The following is an 18382-nucleotide window of genomic DNA, read 5'->3' as shown; positions in this document are numbered from 1 at the left end:
CCTGTAACTCCCACCGGGAAGGTCGGAGAGACATAAACCTCTATGTAGGTCTCACTTAGACCTACATTTCATAAATTGACAACCCCCAGCAAAAATCAACAGGAAGTTTGCTATTCCCCCTTCAAAACAAATTTTTTGTCAAAACTTTGTCCACCTATAAGCCGCCCCGTGTTATAAGCCGCATCTAACTGCGCTACAGAAAAAAAATGACAAAACTGCCTGTAACTCCCACCGGGAAGGTCGGAGAGACATAAACCTCTATGTAGGTCTCACTTAGACCTACATTTCATAAATTGACAACCCCCAGCAAAAATCAACAGGAAGTTTGCTATTCCCCCTTCAAAACAAATTTTTTTGTCAAAACTTTGTCCACCTATAAGCCGCCCCGTGTTATAAGCCGCATCTAACTGCGCTACAGGGAATGTCAAAAAAACAGTCAGATAGGTGAGTCAAACTTTAATAATATATTAAAAACCAGCGTTCTAACAACTCTGTTCACTCCCAAAATGTACGGTAATGTGCAAATGTGCAATCACAAACATAGGAAAATTCAAAATAGTGCAGAGCAATAGCAATAACTTAATGTTGCTCGAACGTTAATGTCACAACACACAAAATAAACATAACACTCACTTTCTGAAGTTATTCTTCATTCATAAATCCCTCGAATTCTTCTCCTACGGTGTCCGAATTGAAAAGTTGGGCGAATTACGGGATCCAAAATGGCCGGCTCCGTCTCGTCGAAGTCATCGGAGTCAGTGTCGCTGTTGTTTTTCAAGCTGTTCCGTGAATCCTGCCTTCCGGAAAGCTCGGACCACAGTTGAGACCGAAATATCCGCCCAGGCATTTACGATCCACTGGCAGATGTTGGCGTATGTCGTCCGGCGCTGTCTCCCTGTCTTAGTGAATGTGTGTTCGCCTTCGGTCATCCATTGTTCCCACGCCGTTCGCAGTCATGCTTTAAATGCCTTGTTGACACCAATATCGAGCGGTTGGAGTTCTTTGGTTAATCCACCCGGAATGACGGCGAGTGTTGTATTTGTGTGCTTCACTTGTTTTTTGACACCATCTGTGATGTGGGCGCGCATGGAGTCGTATATCAACATGGACGGAGCTGCGTGAAAAAAGCCACCCGGCCTCTTCGCGTAAACTTCCCTTAACCACTCGCTCATCTTTTCTTCATCCATCCATCCCTTCGAGTTAGCTTTTATGATGACGCCGGCTGGAAAGGTCTCTTTTGGCAAGGTCTTCCTTTTGAATATCACCATGGGTGGAAGTTTCTGGCCATTAGCATGGCAAGCTAGAACCACAGTGTGTCGCTTAGTAGGAGCCATTTTGTGGTCTTTACAGATGTAAACACACAAAGGAAATGAAACGTAATACCCGCGCGCTTCTTCTTCTATGGGGGCGGGTGCTTACCTTGGCGGTTGCTTGGCGTAGAAGAAGAAGCGCTTCCTGTTCTACGGGGGAAAAAGATGGCGGCTGTTTACCGTAGTTGCGAGACCTAAACTTTATGAAAATGAATCTTAATATTAATCCATATATAAAGCGCACCGGGTTATAAGCCGCACTGTCAGCTTTTGAGTAAATTTGTGGTTTTTAGGTGCGGCTAATAGTGCGGAAAATACGGCATTCGGAGTATAAGTCGCACCGGAGTATAAGTCGCACCTGCCGAAAATGCATAATAAAAAAGGAAAAAAACATACATAAGTCGCACCGGAGTATAAGTCGCACCTGCCGAAAATGCATAATAAAAAAGAAAAAAAACGTATATAAGTCACACTGGAGCCCGGCCAAACTATGAAAAAAACTGTGACTTATAGTCCGAAAAATACGGTACCTCTTCATTCTTGAGAAAACGTGATGGTAATCTGGTGACATTATGGCTTGTTTCTATCAAATTCAACTTTATTCTCATTTCATACTCTCTTTTTACAGAAACATTGAAATGACGATTCTCTATTATTCTCTTAATACCAGAATGATTTTGACTAAAATTTGACTTGAATCTTATCTAAATTTTAATTCATCAGCTAATGTCTTTTGAATCTAATCAGACTTAAATAACATTATTTTATTTGGTTATTTATTTTCAACAATGTTTATTGTTGAAAATAATAAACATTATTATTTTCATTAGTAAAATAATAATGTTTATTATTATTTTACATTAGTAATTAGGGCCCGCATGGCCCATTGTATAAGGACTCCCAAAGGGAGTCCTTATACAATGGGACATAAGGACCTATTGAATTTGTAAGGTTTTATTCTTTATTCTTTATTCTTCCGCCGCCACATTAAACTGTAATTTGACCCACTTAACATGCTTCAAAACTCACCATATTTGACCCACACATCAGGACCTGCGAAAATGGCCTTTTTTAAAAAAAAAAACGAACCACAAAACTCAAAATTGCGCTCTAGCGCCCCCTAGGAGAAAAAAAAACTAGACTGCCTATATCTCCCACTAGGAAGATCGGAGAGACATGAAACAAAAACCTGTATGTAGGTCTGACTTAGACCTAGTTTTCATAATTGTATATCATCGGGCAGAAATCAACAGGAAGTTGGCAATTCCCCCTTCAAGACAAAAAAGTACTAAAAACAGTCACTTTTGCCTCTTTGAGTTGTAATTTGACCCCCTTAACATGCTTCAAAACTCTCCAAACTGAACGCACACATCAGGACTGGCAAAAATTGCGATCTAATAAAAAAAAACTAACCCCAAATTTAAAAATTGCGCTCTAGAGCAATTTTTGAATAAAACGGAGAAAAAAACTGCTCCTCGGAAGAAAAAAATGACAAAACTGCCTGTAACTCCCACCGGGAAGGTCGGAGAGACATAAACCTCTATGTAGGTCTCACTTAGACCTACATTTCATAAATTGACAACCCCCAGCAAAAATCAACAGGAAGTTTGCTATTCCCCCTTCAAAACAAATTTTTTGTAAAAAACGGTCACCTTCCTTCAAAAACTATCTCCTCTGAGCGCGTTTGTCGTTTCGGCTTCAATCTAACACAGGAGAGAGATTAAACCCTTGTGTATAAAATAACAGAACAGCGTTTTAATACCTGCTCCGGTTTTGATTTTATGACCCTTCAAAGACCCGCTGCGCTGCTGTTTTTTTAAAATGGCTGCTTAAAAGCAGGAAGCACCAACGTGCCCACACAATGCAGACAAGGTAGGTACACTAGACAAAAGTCTTGGGACACTTCAGACTAAAAGTAGACAAAAGTATTGGGACACTTAGGACTAGCACCTGCCAAATACGCGGGCCCGAACAACGCTGCTTGCAGCTTTAATTATTCTTTATTCTTCCGCCGCCACATTAAACTGTAATTTGACCCACTTAACATGCTTCAAAACTCACCATATTTGACCCACACATCAGGACCTGCGAAAATTGCCTTTTTAAAAAAAAAACCGAACCCCAAAACTCAAAATTGTGCTCTAGCGCCCCCTAGGAAAAAAACAAACTAGACTGCCTGTAACTCCCACTAGGAAGATCGGAGAGACATGAAACAAAAACCTGTATGTAGGTCTGACGTAGACCTAGTTTTCATAATTGTATATCATCGGGCAGAAATCAACAGGAAGTTGGCAATTCCCCCTTCAAGACAAAAAAGTACTAAAAACAGTCACTTTTGCCTCTTTGAGTTGTAATTTGACCCCCTTAACATGCTTCAAAACTCACCAAACTGAACGCACACATCAGGACTGGCAAAAATTGCGATCTAATAAAAAAACCTAACCCCAAATTTAAAAATTGCGCTCTAGAGCAATTTTTGAATAAAACGGAGAAAAAAACTGCTCCTCGGAAGAAAAAAATGACAAAACTGCCTGTAACTCCCACCGGGAAGGTCGGAGAGACATAAACCTCTATGTAGGTCTCACTTAGACCTACATTTCATAAATTGACAACCCCCAGCAAAAATCAACAGGAAGTTTGCTATTCCCCCTTCAAAACATTTTTTTTTGTAAAAACCGGTCACCTTCCTTCAAAAACTATCTCCTCTGAGCGCGTTTGTCGTTTCGGCTTCAATCTAACACAGGAGAGAGATTAAACCCTTGTGTATAAAATAACAGAACAGAGTTTTAATACCTGCTCCGGTTTTGATTTTATGACCCTTCAAAGACCCGCTGCGCTGCTGTTTTTTTTAAGATGGCTGCTTAAAAGCAGGAAGCACCAACGTGCCCACACAATGCAGACAAGGTAGGTACACTAGACAAAAGTCTTGGGACACTTCAGACTAAAAGTAGACAAAAGTATTGGGACACTTAGGACTAGCACCTGCCAAATACGCGGGCCCGACCAATGCTGCTTGCAGCTTTAATTGACTTTGCTTTTCAAAGTCAATTACTGAGGTGTTTCTTATATTTTTTTGAGGTAACCAACAGTGTCAAGCATTATTATTTTTGTACAAACTGAATTATTATACAATTGTTGTTAGAGATGTCCGATAATATCGGACTGCTGATATTATGGGCCGATAAATGTCACGACTTGGTCCTGGGGTTTAGTTTTTCTCGAAGGCAACGGAAAGTTGAGACGGGAATGAAGGTACATTTTTATTTAAACACTATAAATACAAAACAAGGAAGTAAACAAAAGGCGCGCACAATGGCGGAGAACAAACTATGAAACCACACATTTGCACAAAGGCAAAAACTATGAACAACAAAAAACACTAACTGTGGCAATAATAAACAAAACTTACTTGGCATGGACAAAAAGGATCAGCGTGAACGATGGACATGAAAAAAGAGTCAGAAATGTGCAGAGCATAAATGTGGGGATGTCACCAGCAAGACAAACTGAAAAACAATGAACTTAAATACTACAGACATGGTTAACGAAAACAGGTGCGTGACTCAAAACGTGAAACAGGTGCGTGACGTGACAGGTGAAAACTAATGGGTTGCTATGGTGACAAACAAGAGTGCACAATGAGTCCAAACGTGGAACAGGTGAAACTAATGGGGTAATCATGAAAACAAGACAAGGGAGTGAAAAGCCAGAAACGAAAAAGTCCAATAACTAAACAAAACATGACTAAGACAAAACATGATTACACAGACATGACAATAAACGCTTTAAAATGTAATATCGGAAATTATCGGTATCTGTTTCAAAAAGTAAAATGTATGACTTTTTAAAACGCCGCTGTGTACACGGACGTAGGGAGAAGTACAGAGCGCCAATAAACCTTAAAGGCACTGCCTTTGCGTGCCGGCCCAGTCACATAATATATGCGGCTTTTCACACACACAAGTGAATGCAAGGCGTACTTGGTCAACAGCCATACAGGTCACACTGAGGGTGGCCGTATAAACAACTTTAACACTGTTACAAATATGCGCCACACTGTGAACCCACACCGTACAAGAATGACAAACACATTTCGCACCGTAACACAACATAAACACAACAGAACAAATACCCAGTACCCCTTGCAGCACTAACTCTTGGCCACTTGGCGCTAATGTGTTTAATAATTTCACACAAACTCTTGAGTATAAGTCGCACCCCCGGCCAAACTATGAAAAAAAACTGCGACTTATAGTCCGAAAAATACGGTAAACACAACAGAACAAATACCCAGAACCCCTTACAGCACTAACTCTTCCGGGACGCTACAATATACGCCCCCCAAAACCACGCCCACCTCAACCTCCTCATGCTCTCTCAGGGATGTCTCAAAAACTCCAAGCTGCTGTTTTGAGGGCATGTTAAAAAAAATAATGCACTTTGTGACTTCAATAATAAATATGGCATTTTTTTCCATAACTTGAGTTGATTTATTTTGGAAAACCTTGTTACATTGTTTAATGCATCCAGCGGGGCATCACAACAAAATTAGGCATAATAATGTGTTGATTCCACGACTGTATATATCGGTATCGGTTGATATCGGAATCGGTAATTAAGAGTTGGACAATATCGGAATATCGGCAAAAAAGCCATTATTGGACATCTCTAGTTGTTGTATTAGATCTTAACTTAATTGTGCATAGTATCTTTATCCATCCATCCATTTTCTACCGCTTGTCCCTTTCGGGGGTTGCGGGGGGTGCTGGAGCCTATCTTTATTTTTAATAAATTTAAAAAAAGACTGGCCAGGATCTTCAGCTCTCACTGGATCGGTTCGCAGCTGAGTGTGAAGCGACTGGGATGAGAATCAGCACCTCCAAGTCCGAGTCCATGGTTCTCGCCCGGAAAAGGGTGGAGTGCCATCTCCGGGTTGGGGAGGAGATCTTGCCCCGAGTGGAGGAGTTCAAGTACCTCGGAGTCTTGTTCACGAGTGAGGGAAGAGTGGATGGTGAGATCGACAGGCGGATCGGTGCGGCGTCTTCAGTAATGCGGACGCTGTATCGATCCGTTGTGGTGAAGAAGGAGCTGAGCCGGAAGGCGAAGCTCTCAATTTACCGGTCGATCTACGTTGCCATCCTCACCTATGGTCATGAGCTTTGGGTTATGACCGAAAGGACAAGATCACGGGTACAAGCGGCCCAAATGAGTTTCCTCCGCCGGGTGGCGGGTCTCTCCCTTAGAGATAGGGTGAGAAGCTCTGCCATCCGGGGGGGAGCTCAAAGTAAAGCCGCTGCTCCTCCACATGGAGAGGAGCCAGATCTGGTCAGGATGCCACCCGAACGCCTCCCTAGGGAGGTGTTTAGGGCACGTCCGACCGGTAGGAGGCCACGGGGAAGACCCAGGACACGTTGGGAAGACTATGTCTCCCGGCTGGCCTGGGAACGCCTCGGGATCCCCCGGGAGGAGCTGGACGAAGTGGCTGGGGAGAGGGAAGTCTGGGCTTCCCTGCTTAGGCTGCTGCCCCCGCGACCCGACCTCGGATAAGCGGAAGAAGATGGATGGATGGATGGAAAAAAAAAAGACCTAAGTTCAGTCTTGAATTCCAAAAATTGACTCCAATCAGCTTTAAATCCAAACCGTAGCACAGCATGATTGGTTCCCTCCCGTCAGAAAATGAGAAAGTTCTGATTTCAGCTCATTTTAACGGCCGAATTACTTTAGGCTACCGTGCAGACTCACTAATGGAGGCTGGCATGAGGTTGGCGCCAGGAGAAAGGCAGTCAGGAGACGGTACTTCCCTCCCCGAGACTCCCAACAACCTCACCAATGTACGTACCCGGTCCCGCCTTCACTTCCACCGGAGGACAAATTTGAATATCACAACCAAAAATGTATCAAGCATCATTATTTTATTTTTTTTTAGGGCAATTCAGTCTCACTCTGGTCTCTTTGTACATTTCCACCACGCCAGCTATCAGCCGTGTACGCTGAACTGGAGAACATGTACTCAGCCAAGAGATCCAAGTCTCTGAAGACTCGCCCTCCTCCCGCCCCTGAGACTTTGCTGGATCTGGACCCTCCGTCCCGCCCGGCGTCCCCTACAATGCGTGCTCACACAGGTAGCCAAGAGGACATTATTCTTCAGTTACTGCATGCAGCATGACTCTTTTATTTGATTTGATGACGAGGGAGAACAGGGAGGGTACTTTAGATGGAATAATGATGAAGGTCTGCAGTAAATCCGCAAGCTGCTAACCCATTTCTGAATAGCCTTTAAATGTTTGCCAATGAAGGTACTTTGCGAAGCATTTCATGACATTTTTTTTTATATTTACCTTTTAATTGATACAAGTAGCTGAGGCAGCTCACATGGAGGATATGGTGATGGTGGAATTGGAACAAGGAAACACAAAAAAACTTCTTTTTTTTTTTCCCCAAGCAGAACAGGTTTTGTGTTTGGGGAAGACAAAAAGTCAAAATGACACATCTGTGTTACCTGTGTCGCTTTTTGCAATGAGAGGAGCATGTTACCAAAAAAGTTAAAAAGTCATGTACAAAAAGCAGTGAAGTTGTCACGTTGTGTAAATGGTAAATAAAAAGAGAATACAACAAATCCTTTTCAACTTATATTCAATTGAATAGACTGCACTTAAAGTTCGAACTGAGAAACTTCATTTTTTTTTGCAAATAATCATGAACTTAGAATTTAATGGCAAAAAAGTTGTCAAAGGGGCATTTTTACCACTGTGTTACGTGGCCTTTCCTTTTTAACAACACTCAGTAAACTTTTGGGAACTGAGGAGACACATTTTTGAAGTGGAATTCTTTCCCATTCTTGCTTGATGTACAGCTTAAGTTGTTCAACAGTCCGGGGGGTCTCCGTTGTGGTATTTTAGGCACCACACATTTTTCAATGAGAGACACTTTTCCACTTTGCATCAGGCCATTTTTGATGAGCGAAGCCGAATGCGCTTCTGGGTGTTGTTGATAAATGGCCGTTGTGGTATTTTAGGATTCATATTGCACCAAACATTTTCAACGGGAGACAGGTCTGGACTACAGGCAGGCCAGTCTAGTACCCGCACTCTTTTACTATGAAGCCACGCTGTTGTAACACGTGGCTTGGCATTGTCTTGCTGAAATAAGCAGGGGCGTCCATGATAACGTTGCTTGGATGGCAACATATGTTGCTCCAAAACCTGTATGTACCTTTCAGCATTAATGGTGCCTTCACAGATGTGTAAGTTACCCATGTCTTGGGCACTAATACACCCCCATACCATCACACATACTGGCTTTTGAACTTTGCATCTAGAACAATACGGATGGTTCTTTTCCTCTTTGTACCGCAATTTCCAAAAACAATTTGAAATGTGGACTCGTCAGACCACAGAACACTTTTCCACTTTGCATCAGGCCATCTTTGATGAGCTCAGGCCCAGCGAAGCCGAATGCGCTTCTGGGTGTTGTTGATAAATGGCCGTTGTGGTATTTTAGGATTCATATTGCACCACACATTTTCAACGGGAGACAGGTCTGGACTACAGGCAGGCCAGTCTAGTACCCGCACTCTTTTACTATGAAGCCACGCTGTTGTAACACGTGGCTTGGCATTGTCTTGCTGAAATAAGCAGGGGCGTCCATGATAACGCTGCTTGGATGGCAACATATGTTGCTCCAAAACCTGTATGTACCTTTCAGCATTAATGGTGCCTTCACAGATGTGTAAGTTACCCATGCCTTGGCCACTAATACACCCCCATACCATCACACATGCTGGCTTTTGAACTTTGCATCTAGAACAATCCGGATGGTTCTTTTCCTCTTTGTTGCAGAGGACACGACGTCCACAATTTCCAAAAACAATTTGAAATGTGGACTCGTCAGACCACAGAACACTTTTCCACTTTGCATCAGGCCATTTTTGATGAGCTCGGGCCCAGCGAAGCCGAATGCGCTTCTGGGTGTTGTTGATAAATGGCCGTTGTGGTATTTTAGGATTCATATTGCACCACACATTTTCAACGGGAGACAGGTCTGGACTACAGGCAGGCCAGTCTAGTACCCGCACTCTTTTACTATCAATCAATCAATCAATGTTTATTTATATAGCCCTAAATCACAAGTGTCTCAAAGGGCTGCACAAGCCACAACGACATCCTCGCTACAAAGCCCACATAAGGGCAAGGAAAAACTCACCCCAGTGGGACGTCGATGTGAATGACTATGAGAAACCTTGGAGAGGACCGCATATGTGGGTAACCCCCCCCCCCCCCCCCTCTAGGGGAGACCGAAAGCAATGGATGTCGAGTGGGTCTGACATAATATTGTGAGAGTCCAGTCCATAGTGGATCCAACATAATAGTAAGAGTCCAGTCCATAGTGGGGCCAGCAGGACACCATCCCGAGCGGAGACGGGTCAGCAGCGCAGAGATCTTCTCAACCGATGCACAGGCGAGCGGTCCACCCCGGGTCCCGACTCTGGACAGCCAGCATTTCATCCATGGCCACCGGACCTGTGCCCCGCCCCCCTCCACAAGGAAGAGGGGAGCAGAGGAGAAAAGAAAAGAAACGGCAGATCAACTGGTCTAACAGGGGGGCTATTTAAAGGCTAGAGTATACAAATGAGTTTTAAGATGGGACTTAAATGCTTCTACTGAGGTAGCATCTCTAATTGTTACCGGGAGGGCATTCCATAGTACTGGAGCCCCAATAGAAAACGCTCTATAGCCCGCAGACTTTTTTTGGGCTCTGGGAATCACTAATAAGCCGGAGTTCTTTGAACGCAGATTTGTTGCCGGGACTACGAAGCCACGCTGTTGTAACACGTGGCTTGGCATTGTCTTGCTGAAATAAGCAGGGGCGTCCATGATAACGTTGCTTGGATGGCAACATATGTTGCTCCAAAACCTGTATGTACCTTTCAGCATTAGTGGTGCCTTCACAGATGTGTAAGTTACCCATGCCTTGGGCACTAATACACCCCCATACCATCACACATGCTGGCTTTTGAACTTTGCATCTAGAACAATCCGGATGGTTCTTTTCCTCTTTGTTCCGGAGGACACGACGTCCACAATTTCCAAAAACAATTTGAAATGTGGACTCGTCAGACCACAGAACACTTTTCCACTTTGCATCAGGCCATTTGTGATGAGCTCAGGCCCAGCGAAGCCGAATGCGCTTCTGGGTGTTGTTGATAAATAGCCGTTGTGGTATTTTAGGATTCATATTGCACCACACATTTTCAACGGGAGACATGTCTGGACTACAGGCAGGCCAGTCTAGTACCCGCACTCTTTTACTATGAAGCCACGCTGTTGTAACACGTGGCTTGGCATTGTCTTGCTGAAATAAGCAGGGGCGTCCATGATAACATTGCTTGGATGGCAACATATGTTGCTCCAAAACCTGTATGTACCTTTCAGCATTAATGGCGCCTTCACAGATGTGTAAGTTACCCATGTCTTGGCCACTAATACACCCCCATACCATTACACATGCTGGCTTTTGAACTTTGCATCTAGAACAATCCGGATGGTTCTTTTCCTCTTTGTTCCGGAGGACACGACGTCCACAATTTCCAAAAACAATTTGAAATGTGGACTCGTCACGTCAGACCACAGAACACTTTTCCACTTTGCATCAGGCCATCTTTGATGAGCTCAGGCCCAGCGAAGCCGAATGCACTTCTGGGTGTTGTTGATAAATGGCCGTTGTGGTATTTTAGGATTCATATTGCACCACACATTTTCAACGGGAGACAGGTCTGGACTACAGGCAGGCCAGTCTAGTACTCACACTCTTTTACTATGAAGCCACGCTGTTGTAACACGTGGCTTGGCATTGTCTTGCTGAAATAAGCAGGGGCGTCCATGATAACACTGCTTGGATGGCAACATATGTTGCTCCAAAATCTGTATGTACCTTTCAGCATTAATGGTGCCTTCACAGATGTGTAAGTTACCCATGCCTTGGGCACTAATACACCCCCATACCATCACACATGCTGGCTTTTGAACTTTGCATCTAGAACAATCCGGATGGTTCTTTTCCTCTTTGTTGCAGAGGACACGATGTCCACAATTTCCAAAAACAATTTGAAATGTGGACTCGTCAGACCACAGAACACTTTTCTACTTTGCATCAGGCCATCTTTGATGAGCTCGGGCCCAGCAAAGCCGAATGCGCTTCTGGGTGTTGTTGATAAATGGCCGTTGTGGTATTTTAGGATTCATATTGCGCCACACATTTTCAACGGGAGACAGGTCTGGTCTACAGGCAGGCCAGTCTAGTACCCGCACTCTTTTACTATGAAGCCACGCTGTTGTAACACGTGGCTTGGCATTGTCTTGCTGAAATAAGCAGGGGCGTCCATGGTAACGTTGCTTGGATGGCAACATATGTTGCTCCAAAACCTGTATGTACCTTTCAGCATTAATGGTGCCTTCACAGATGTGTAAGTTACCCATGCCTTGGGCACTAATACACCCCCATACCATCACACATGCTGGCTTTTCAACTTTGCATCTAGAACAATCCGGATGGTTCTTTTCCTCTTTGTTCCGGAGGACACGACGTCCACAATTTCCAAAAACAATTTGAAATGTGGACTCGTCAGACCACAGAACACTTTTCCACTTTGCATCAGGCCATCTTTGATGAGCTCAGGCCCAGCGAAGCCGAATGCGCTTCTGGGTGTTGTTGATAAATGGCCGTTGTGGTATTTTAGGATTCATATTGCCCCACACATTTTCAACGGGAGACAGGTCTGGACTACAGGCAGGCCAGTCTAGTACCCGCACTCTTTTACTATGAAGCCACGCTGTTGTAACACGTGGCTTGGCATTGTCTTGCTGAAATAAGCAGGGGCGTCCATGATAACGTTGCTTGGATGGCAACATATGTTGCTCCAAAACCTGTATGTACCTTTCAGCATTAATGGTGCCTTCACAGATGTGTAAGTTACCCATGCCTTGGCCACTAATACACCCCCATACCATCACACATGCTGGCTTTTACACTTTGCACACCTAGAACAGTCCGGATGGTTCTTTTCCTCTTTGTACCGCAATTTCCAAAAACAATTTGAAATGTGGACTCGTCAGACCACAGAACACCTTTCCACTTTTGCATCAGTCCATCTTAGATGATCTCGGGCCCAGCGAAGCCGGCGGCGTTTCTGGGTGTTGTTGATAAATGGCTTTGGCTTCGCATAGTAGAGTTTTAACTTGCACTTACAGATGTAGCGACAAACTGTAGTTACTGACAGTGGTTTTCTGAAGCGTTCCTGAGCCCATGTGGTGATATCCTTTACACACCGATGTCCGTTTTTGATGCACTACCGCCCGAGGGATCGAAGGTCCGTAATATCATGGCTTACGTGCAGAGATTTCTCCAGATTCTCTGAAACTTCTGATGATATTACAGACCGTAGATGGTGAAATCCCTAAATTCCTTGCAATAGCTTGTTGAGAAATGTTGTTCTTAAACAATTTGCTCACGCGTTTGTTGCCAAAGTGGTGACCCTGGCCCCGTCCTTGTTTGTGAATGACTGAGCATTTCATGGAAGCTGCTTTTATACCCAATCATGGCACCCACCTGTTCCCAATTAGCCTGTGTGTTTGATGAGCATTCCTCAACGTTCTCAGTCTTTTTTGCCACTTGTGCCAGCATTCCAAATGAGCTAATATTTGCAAAAAATAACAAAGTTTACCAGTTCTGGCTTTAAATATCTTGTCTTTGCAGTCTATTCAATTGAATATAAGTTGAAAAGGATTAGCAAATCATTGTATTCTCTTTTTATTTACCATTTACACAACATGACAACTTCACTGCTTTTGGGGTTTGGTATTTTTAAAGTGTGCGGCTAATCCCCATACTACATGTTTCTTCCCCAGGTAGTCGTAAAGGCCCCCCACCTCCCACCACCTGGCCAGAGCCTCCCTCGAGTCCTCCCCCTTCCCAGTTCTACCCTTCAGGGCTGACCAGTCAGAACAGCGTGGACTCAAACCCTTACATCAGCCTGGACAGTCCTCCGTCATCGCCGCCGGAAACCGCCGACTTCCTGTCTAGTCCCCCGCCCCGTCGCAGTAGCAAACGCCGTTACACCTTCTCAAAACCGCCTCGGTCCGAAGACACGGATCGCTTTCTGGATGCCCTGAGCGAACAGCTGGGGCAGCGGGTGGCCATCGTGGATGACTTTCTCACCCCCGAAAATGACTACGAAGAGGTAAAGTAGCATCCTTAAACTATTTCAATCTGACATATTATAAAGTTATTATTATATATATCTCAAGTAATTCGATAGAAAAAAGCTTGGATTTATATTATGTTGCTTCAATAATCGTCAAAAGAGGGTAACTAATAAAAAATTATAAAATCAGGACCGTTTGGAGTGTCCGAAACTTAAAATATGTCAATTGTCTTCCCTGGGCACCGCACCAGCTGTTTTGGGTGGGCTCTCTAGGTGGCTGGGGCCCTACTTTGGCTCCCGCACACGCTTGGAGACAAATACATTGTACATACAAATGCACATACACTAGAGATGCGCGGATAGGCAATTATTTCATCCGCAACCGCATCAGAAAGTCGTCAACCATCCGCCATCCACCCGATGTAACATTTGATCAGAACCGCACCCGCCCGCACCCGCCCGCACCCGCCCGTTGTTATATATCTAATATAGACGATGCAAAGCATTAGTGAGGTTATAAAGCTTTTGCCTGTTAAAGAAAGGAGACTGATCCAATGCAGCACAGACATTCGCGTGCCACGCTGTCACGACCCAGACGCACACCAGTGCGCAATCATATGGGAGCCGCGCTGAGCGCACCTCCAAGCGCGTCTCGCTGCCGGCGACGGCCGGGTATGGGCGCCATCCATTTTCAGGGCTAGTTGATTCGGCAGGTGGGTTGTTACACACTCCTTAGCGGGTTCCAACTTCCATGGCCACCGTCCTGCTGTCTATATCAACCAGGGTGAGCCCCACCCCTTTCGTGAGCGCACTGCGCGCGGAGTGACCCCTGTTACGAGCCCCCGGCAACAGGGGTGGCGGGCAGGTAAGCTGCGCGGGCGGAGCGCGCGGAGTGACCCCTGTTACGAGCCCCCGGCAACGGGGGTGGCGGGCAGGTAAGCTGCGTGGGCGGAGCGCGCGGAGTGACCCCTGTTACGAGCCCCCGGCCACGGGGGTGGCGGGCAGGTAAGCTGCTTACCTGCTGCGCGTGACGCCGGCCGCGGCGAAGGCGGACGAGGCGGTGTGTCGGTGCGGTGGGCGCGGTGGTGACCCTGGACGTGCGTCGGGCCCTTCTCGCGGATCACCTCAGCTACGGCTCCCGGTGGGGCCCTCTCGGGGCAAGGGGCCTCGGTCCCGGACCTCGGCGAGGCGTCCCTTCTCCGCTCCGTAAAAGTGTCCATCTCTTTTTCTTTTTTTTTCTTCTGTTGTGGCATATGCTGCAGGTGCCTGCTCGTTTTTCGTATGTGGGTAACAACATTTAACTATGTATATATATTTCCGAATTGGTTTAACTGCCACCCGCCTGAATCTATTTAAAATCTAATTTTTTTTTATTTCAACCGCCCGACCCGACCCGCGGATAAAATCTAATTTTTTTTTATTTCAACCGCCCGACCCGCGGATAATCCGCGGACTCTGCGGTTGTGTCCGCAAATCGCGCATCTCTAATACACAAATATAATAATTGCGATTAATCGCAATTCAATGTTTTAATCGTTTGGCAGCCCAAGTATTCATATTATTTATAGTCAACAAAGAACATTTTTCGGAAGTACAATTGGATAATTTCTTGTGGTGCACCAGTTGTTGGGAATCACTGGTTCGGAGTTAGTCGCATAACAAAGTCAAGCTCTAACAGAATGTCATTGGCGTTTATGCCAGGATGTTGTGCAGATGGCCTTCCCAGATGACGAAGAGGAGGAGAATGAGGAAGAGTTGTGCATGGATGAAGAAGAAGACGACAACGGGGGATTTGTGGGTCCTGAGCTCAGCAGCCCGAGCGATGTTCAGAGCAGTTGCGGAGAGGAGAACGCCTCCTCACTTACCTATTCTTCCTCTTCTGACCACATTCCTCCACCCCCGATGACTCCTCCTCCACCTCCTCCTGTTCAGTTCAACGACACACCTGCTCCTCCTCCTGGTGCAAGCGCACAGTCTCAGCAGCAGCAGCCCAGCTACACCCCCGAGCAATCTCCAAGAACTTATGTGCCCGTCCGCCGCAAGTCCGGGCCACCTCCCCCGCCTCCACCTCGCAATAATCAGCTGCCCAAACGACAATCCCTTCATAAAGTGCTCCCCACTCAAGACGAGATGCAGGTCCATGCTGCCATACAGGAGCTGAAGGCCTATCAAGAGCAACAGGAAAGACATAATTACGAGGAGCAACAAGCGTATAAAGAGAGGCAAGCGTACGAAGAGCAGAAGACCTTTGAGGAACAGCAGGCATACCAGGAGAAAATGTTCAAGGAGAGACAAGACTATGAGGAGCAGAAGGCGTACGAGGAGTTGAAAGCTTACGAGGAGCAAATGTTCCAGGAGCAACAAGCCTACCAAGAAAGACAAGCATTTGAACAGCGTCAAGCCTTCCAGGAGCAGAAAGCCTACGAAGAGCAACTGATGCAGCAGATCTACCAGAGCCACCACTCCATGCCGTCCCAGCCTACCCAGCAGAAAGCCCACTCACCGCTACTGCTCCAGCAGCTGCACCAGTCTTTACCGCCAATTCCCGCTCCGGAATCTACCAACAACCATGCCCGCCATCCACTGTACATGATGCGCCAAGCGCAGCAGCAGCAGGGTCATCAACACCACCAGCACCACCGACGTCAATCCCGCTCAGCCCCGCCACCACATCAGCCGCCACCTCAACCCCCAGCCAACCCCAGTTCGCAGTACTCTGAGGGCGTTTACCAAAGCCACCAAAGCTTCAGAGCGCAGCCCCACCACTCCTCTGCAGAGATGCTCCACCAGCTGCAACAAGCCCACCACAACCAGTCGGCAGAGATGCTGCAGCAGATGCAGCAACCCAGTGTCCACTACTCGTCTGCAGAGATCCTCCATCAAATACACCAGTCCAAACTCCATCACTCCTCTAAGGAAGCTCTCCATCAATCTCACCAGATGATGCAGATGCAGCCTCACCACTCCTCCACGGAACTTCTCCATCAAGCCCACCAGATGCACAGGGGACAACCCCACCGTTCGTCCACCGAGCTGCTCCATCAAATACATAAGCCTCACCACTCCTCCGCGGAGCTCCTCCATCAACCCCATCAGATGCACCAAGCAAAGCCCCACCACTCCTCCACAGAGATGCTGCATCAAGACCAGCAAGAGCCTTCCTCGCTCCCTGTTCAGCTAAACCGCGAGAGCCACTTACAGAGTCGCAGAAGTCTCAAAGGTCACCACCAGACCCAGGTGTCACCCCAGGGGCCGACGATCCATCATCACCCGCAGCCCATCAAACCGTGCCCTCAGAGACCGCATTCGATGCAGCAGACACACCACCACTCCAGCGCCCCTCAGATCCACCATATCCACCACATGACCCCACAGCCCCCTCCACAGGACTTTAAGCACCAGATTCAGGTCATCCACCCACCACAGCAGCAGCCCCAGAGATCCCACCCCCTTCTCTCAACATTCCAGCCCCTCCAGCCGCATCAGCCTACTCTCTCCACATTCCAGCCTGTGCCCCAACACCAGACCCAGGCCACCACCCAAACCGCCCGTCCCCATTCTCAACCCTCCCACCATCTGATGCAATCCCAACAACCCCAAGTCCAGTCCCACCACAAGCCACCCCAGGGCCAAAATCAGCCCGTTCCCCACTCTCTATCCGACCCTGCAGAGCCCCTGGAGCCTCCACCACCACCCCCTCTGCCTCCACCATGCTCCCCTCCACCCTTACCCAGGCCCGCTCTCTCTAGGATGGACTCCCATCACATGAGTGTCAAGAGGCTACGCTGGGAGCAGGTGGAAAACTCGGAGGGTACAATCTGGGGTCAGGTGATTCATCCGTCGTTTTAAACTACAAATTAATGGTCCTGGAATTACCGTGACCTAAAACTGTACCCCTTGTTTGTCTTTGTAGTTGGGAGCTAATTCTGAGCATGAGAAACTCCACGACATGGTTAAGTATTTGGATCTGGAAATGCACTTTGGGACACAGAAAGGATCTTGTGAGTGTTTTTTTTTACTGTAATACCCAATGGAAGTATTATTGGAGCAAAATTGGATTGAATAAGACACACTGTCAGGTTCCAACACCGAACTATCTTTTACACAAGACAAGAAAAACAAATCAGGCAGAGACAGAGTTCAATTTTTCTCATGAGGAGAGACGTATTGGGCTGTACACTCACTTACAATTTGATCCTACGCTCTAAGGTACAGTCCCACGTGCTCCTCTATTTATTCGGGAGGTCCCTGGTTAACATCACTGAAGCTGCTTCTGAAGGGAGGGGTAATGCAAGCAGCCCCAGTAGACACATTACATGATTATTCAGAATAGAAATGTGCTGGCACTCGTAATTTCGCCCTGTCTCTGCTTTGTCTGCGTTGAGGTACTCGATGTCCGTCCTCGGCTGTCAGCAGGCAGGGTCCGGAAACAAACTGCTGACACAAGACAACCCGCAATTGAATTATACAAGTTGTGCCTTTGCACAGATTGAAAAGTACAACTTCAGCACAATTGATAATAACTATAGCAACGGCCTTTAAGCATAAGAGTTGTGTGATAACTTACACATGATTATTCTAACACACACAGACCGAGACACGCCATTTGCAAATGATTTTGCTACAATAATACTTCCATAAATACCGCTTAAAATTTGCACACAACCGTTTTGTTTTATCTCCCAAGCTCTTCTTTTAGTGCCCACTCCAGAACCTTTGCCACAGCTCGAAGCATTTAAAAAAAAAGATGTGGTTGAAATTCTGTCCCACAAGAAGGCCTACAATGCATGTAAGTTGTTACATATACTATAATATTGTACATGGTAATTGGGATTTGTTATATATTGTATATATTATATGAAAAAATAATATA

General features: G+C 46.1%; 1 protein-coding gene across 4 annotated transcripts in view; it reads left to right on the top strand.

Annotated features, from left to right (window-relative positions):
* Positions 1–18382, top strand: part of grid2ipa (glutamate receptor, ionotropic, delta 2 (Grid2) interacting protein, a) — a 138727-nt gene that overhangs the window by 102683 nt on the left and 17662 nt on the right. For 3 of the 4 annotated variants that reach the window (XM_061974350.2, XM_061974353.2, XM_061974351.2), the window contains 6 exons: positions 7035–7141; positions 7285–7432; positions 13214–13545; positions 15211–17337; positions 17423–17510; positions 18197–18298. In XM_061974350.2, the coding sequence (XP_061830334.1) occupies positions 7035–7141; positions 7285–7432; positions 13214–13545; positions 15211–17337; positions 17423–17510; positions 18197–18298 (2904 nt within the window). The remainder of the gene's footprint in view (positions 1–7034; positions 7142–7284; positions 7433–13213; positions 13546–15210; positions 17338–17422; positions 17511–18196; positions 18299–18382) is intronic. The other variant, XM_072915834.1, reaches the window with a different exon arrangement.

The sequence above is a fragment of the Nerophis lumbriciformis genome, linkage group LG22 (genome assembly GCF_033978685.3).
Source record: "Nerophis lumbriciformis linkage group LG22, RoL_Nlum_v2.1, whole genome shotgun sequence".
Taxonomy (NCBI): domain Eukaryota; kingdom Metazoa; phylum Chordata; class Actinopteri; order Syngnathiformes; family Syngnathidae; genus Nerophis; species Nerophis lumbriciformis.
The sequence above is the reverse complement of the archived record's forward strand: the minus strand, read 5'-3'. Positions and strand labels throughout refer to the sequence as shown.